The 4,763-nt window shown below is 39.2% G+C and overlaps 1 protein-coding gene across 1 annotated transcript; it reads right to left on the minus strand.

Moving 5' to 3' along the window:
* Positions 1 to 311: 311 nt before the first annotated feature.
* On the minus strand, positions 312 to 1,376 carry LOC128984480 (uncharacterized). Its single transcript, XM_054403808.1, has one exon. It carries the CDS (start codon positions 1,374 to 1,376, stop codon positions 312 to 314), a length of 1,065 nt encoding a protein of 354 aa, XP_054259783.1.
* Positions 1,377 to 4,763: the final 3,387 nt, after the last annotated feature.

Below are 4,763 nucleotides of genomic sequence, written 5' to 3' on the forward strand. Positions count from 1 at the left end.
GGAAACTAAATAGTAAAAGTTGTACAAATAGTGAACAATAACAATAGTAGTAACAATATCAATAGTAACAAAAATATTAACAATACAAATATTTACAATTTATAAATAGAAATTTGGATGGCAACAAGTAGTGCATGAGTGAGATCAAAAAAGAGTGTGAAGTTATTTTACAATAAATATCAACATTGACAAAAATGCAGGAACAATCATAAATATCAGGTTTACAAATTTTACATACTTCACAGACAAGATGAACAAATGCTGGTGAAAATCTGTGTCTGGAAGTAGGCCTAGTTTACGCTCGTACAGGTTCAAGGAATGAAGATTTCCGTAGCACATCTTCTGAAATGAGAAATTGTGTCACAGAACAGGTCACAGTCTGGAGCAACACGATTTCCAAGCCTGGCAAGACGAGCTAGTGGGCTGTGGAAGTCGAAAGACGTGTTGTAGTGTCTTCGGGAAAAGAGTTCCCTAGTCCTAGTGCCAGACGGTAATTTGAAGTCAATTTTTGACAGGATGTCCGGACAAAATAGAAGACCTCTGATTATTTTCAGTAGGAACATGAAGTCGGCCAAGTCTCGGCGCACCGCAAGAGATACAAGCTGCAGTTCAGAAGAGAGAGAAACGACAGGGACATCCACGTAGTTGAAGCCATTGCGAACTCCCACTAAGCGGATGAAACGTCTCTGCAATGCTTCAAGCCTGTCTGTTTCACCAATAGCATAGGGTGACCACACGGGGCTGGCGTACTCCACAATCTGTCTCACCATAGCGCAGTACAGCGTTCTTAGAGCATCAGGGTTGTTAATCCCACGGGTAGATCTAGAGATGAAGCCCAACATTTTGTTGCCCTGTTTACAAATCCCATCATCGTGGTCGGAGAAGCCCGTGTCTTGACGGAAGAAAACACCCAGATCCTTTATACCAGTAACTCTTGGGATATCAACATCTGAGATTGAGTAAGATGTCAAGAGGGGATTCTTGCTGCGATGAAAGGACATACTTGAACACTTTTCAGGGTTAATCTGCATGTTGTTACTGATTCCGTCCAGGCTTTTTTGCATCATGCGGCAGTCTTCTACTGAGGAAATCTTGGTGAATACTTTAAGATCGTCGGCAAACAATAGAGCATTGGTTTCCACAGCGTCTACCAGATCATTGATGAAAATGTTAAATAGCCATAGGACTAATATGGAGCCCTGAGGGACGCCAGAAGATTGAGTAAACTCTCCAGATTTTACACATTCAATTTTGACAACCAGAGAGTGATTGGACAAGTAGTCAGTAATCCAGGAAAGCATGGGATCCGTAACTCCGTACCCTCTTAATTTGGACACTAAGATGTTATGATCAACTTTGTCAAATGCTTTGGTCATGTCTATGTATATCGTATCAACTTGGTTATTGTTGCGGAAGGCAGAGAGTACAGATTCTTGAAACAGTAGCAAGTTGGATACTGTTGATTTCCCAGGTACGAAATTTTAGGAGCATACTCAAAAGTTCCGTCCGTGAATATTGTTTCACTTTCATTTGAGAGAAACTTGAGGTAATAAGATAAAAATCACAATTTTATTGCCACGATCGTTGACAAGGAGGAACTCCTCACCTTTGCTAGTGGTAGTATAGTAGTAATGTTTTCAAGAGCAGTTTGAAGTTCTTCTGTCGTTTTTTGTGAGCTTAGGCATTGTCTTGGACTTGGCACGATACAAATTGTTTCTTAAATGTAACATCCTGATGTGTGAGCGTTGACAATGGTTTCTCTAGTTCTTCCGCCACTTTTTCGATCTTCTGCGCAGGTTTATTCCCTGCGATGTCTTCAATGTTCCTCTTTACTGTGTTGTTTACTATTTTCCGATTGAGCACTTTCTCCTCAATAGGATCGTGATTGTGGTTAGACACGACACGAGAAAATACACTACCATCTTCAAGCGTATACAGTTTTGCATTACAATGTTTACCAAGCGAGCACCGCCAACACTGTTCCGACGTTGATTTTATGTCTTTATAAAATCTATAAGTACAGTATTATTTTCATAGATAATAACGAGTTTTCCCCTCTCACTGTACACTTTTTCCATCGGAATAAAACAATTGCACTAAATATCAATGAAAGTCTTAATAGAACAAACTAAACACCGAACATAAGCTTAGCAGCCAACGTGTCAACTAAATCCGCACTTAGGTCAAACTAAAGGTGTCGTCATGTGTTGGGTTAGTCAAAAACTGAGCTTCGACCACATTCTTGTGTTTAGGGTTGGTAATGGCATTTTGCGAATTGGCACCCGGGAATTTCCAGTCGATGGTAGAGGGGGATAAACAACCCTGCATATTTGACACTGATATCTCGGAGTAAATTACTATACAGTATTATTTTTAAAGTGGACTGATATATATACTGCCGGTCAATGATTTGACTTGTTTTAATGCTTTAACATAAAGAACGGCTATAATAAATGTATACATATAATAAATATGTGTACATAATGGCCATATGCCATAAATAGTTATGTATGCGTTATTACAAGTACACAGGGGAAGGAGCATTTCTCGTGGTGTTTAATTTGCAGGAGCCGTTAACAAAATAAGCGTATGCTTACATAAGTTATGTAAAAAATAACAAATTATATAATGACATCTTATAATGCTCACGTATTTCAGCTATTTGCACAACATTTGGGCACGACCCTGTCGTCTCAAGTCATTGAAAACCAGTGTAAGCCTAAATAAACTCGCATTTATTTATTTTCATTTACCTGCATTACTGACACAGTAAAAAATATTAAATGAATAATTCGGCATTTACAAATAATTTCCTTAAAGATTTAAAAACTGAGCATTTCAAAAGGGAAAGGTCCGTTGTTGCGAGCATTTCAGAAGCAGCATACAGATTGCACTTACGAATATTTCGGCAGGTGTAGAATCTAGCATGAGGTAAACCTCGAGAAACTGGCAGCGAGAAAGAAAAAGGAGGATTATGGGGATCTGCTTGAACTAGGTACTCATCAGCAACGTGAACGGAGAAAGATTTGAAACTGCAAAAAATCAAATCCAACGTTACTTGTCTGTAGTTCCTTATGTGATTAATTTGGTCTAAGGAATGGATTTCAGCGAGGTTTCTATCTTGGGTCGATCAATGATGGGACCTTCAGGTGTAGTGCAGTCATACGAGGCGATGTTATATTCACCAGCTAGTGGTAAAGAAGATGAAGAGGCCAAAGAAGATGCTACTTCATCCACCGACTCGCAATACTCATTATATGTAGAAACAGGTTGTCCCGTGGTAATGTAGACACAATTCAGTACCAGTTTGTGGGTGGGCAGAGATACGTAGAGATTCTCAATGTGTGAATCATTAATGATTCCATGCGATTGTCGCATGAATGATATTTTTTATCGCAATTAGTACCCCCCCCCCCCCGACGTTTTGTTGCTTGAAATAATGTTTCTATCCTTCTAGTCCAAGAATTTTGGGGATAAAACTGCCATTCGACCTAACAAATTCGGTCTAAGTGGAAACTTTGCACAGTTGTTTAGTATGCCTAAATAAATAAAATATCAAAAGTCCCCATAAATCCCAACTGTGCTTCAGCCGCCATCTTGGAAAATGGCGGCCAATTTTCACTTTTTTGACAATATTTTATGAATTTGTTAGGTCGATTTTCCTAATATTCTTCCACTATTCCTATAAATCGTGTAGGTATTGTTTGCCTGGAGCTCAGAGTTGGAAATATCTGGGAATAGGTTTGTTTCACAGAGCAGTATCGCGTCATATATGTTGCAAGCCAGGGCATTTTTTAAGTCTAAGTTTGGTTCGGAGGCCATTAACATTTTGGAAGTATAAATTCAGATTATGTTTGCCTTTGGAAGATATTAGTTTTTTGGAACAATCTTGGGAATTCTATTAAAATATTTAATAGTCAGGTCCTGTTCTCCAGAATCCGTACGGGCTTTAAGAGTGTCCCGCAAATCAGAGAAGTACTGTCTTTCTTTCAGAGTACGATCACGGGCAAGAGAGCCACTATTTAGGCAACCAACAGAGCCTTTTTTCGAGTCAAAACTTCGAAAGAGTGTGGATGCCTCGCCCTCCAACGAGAGGCAGAGCTTGATAGCCCGAGGCTTATTCCTGTTAGTCTTCCCAATTCTGAAGAAACGGGTGCTAATCAAAGAAGGTCCAAGATCGCAGCAGTCCAGAATTTGTTTTATGAGATCTTTATAGTGATCTTTCACAGTTTCGGGCAAAGTTGATTTGCATTCTCCAAGCCCAAGAATTATTACGTTGCGTGCCCGACGCTGTCTGTCGTTGACTATCTCTAAAAGGTTATCAATTTGCGTATCGTTGCTGACAGTATTTTTCTTTAAGTCTAGAAGTTCACCCTCAAGCATGGCTCTAAAGAGTTTATCTTACTACTCAGTTTGTGTATATCAGTTTTTATCACTTGCAACCCATCAGAAATTCCCTTCACTTCTTCTTTTGTTGCGAGTTGGGAGAACTTGTTGAGCAATTCGTCAATTTTTTCATGAGTTGTAGGGACGGATTAGAGCTTGTAGGTTGACAATCCATTCTCCGGCAGTACCATTTTTTATTTACAGTACTAGCATATGAGGAATACTCGGATTTGGTTACACCAATGAATTTCATATGAAACCATCCTTGGCAATCAGAATCACATTGTAGTCCATCTTCGGTATCAAATGCCTTCTTCACACATACTCTACAAGTTGTAGAATCCGCCATAATAATCAGAGATACTTAATATAGTATG

This window comes from Macrosteles quadrilineatus, unplaced genomic scaffold, assembly GCF_028750875.1.
Source record: "Macrosteles quadrilineatus isolate MER2022 unplaced genomic scaffold, UCM_ALF_1.0 Scaffold_2__2_contigs__length_208266976, whole genome shotgun sequence".
Taxonomy (NCBI): Eukaryota; Metazoa; Arthropoda; class Insecta; order Hemiptera; family Cicadellidae; genus Macrosteles; species Macrosteles quadrilineatus.

Excerpts from the sequence above, each read along its gene's own strand:
- LOC128984480 (XM_054403808.1), bottom strand. The coding sequence starts at position 1,376 with ATGACCAAAGCATTTGACAAAGTTGATCATAACATCTTAGTGTCCAAA.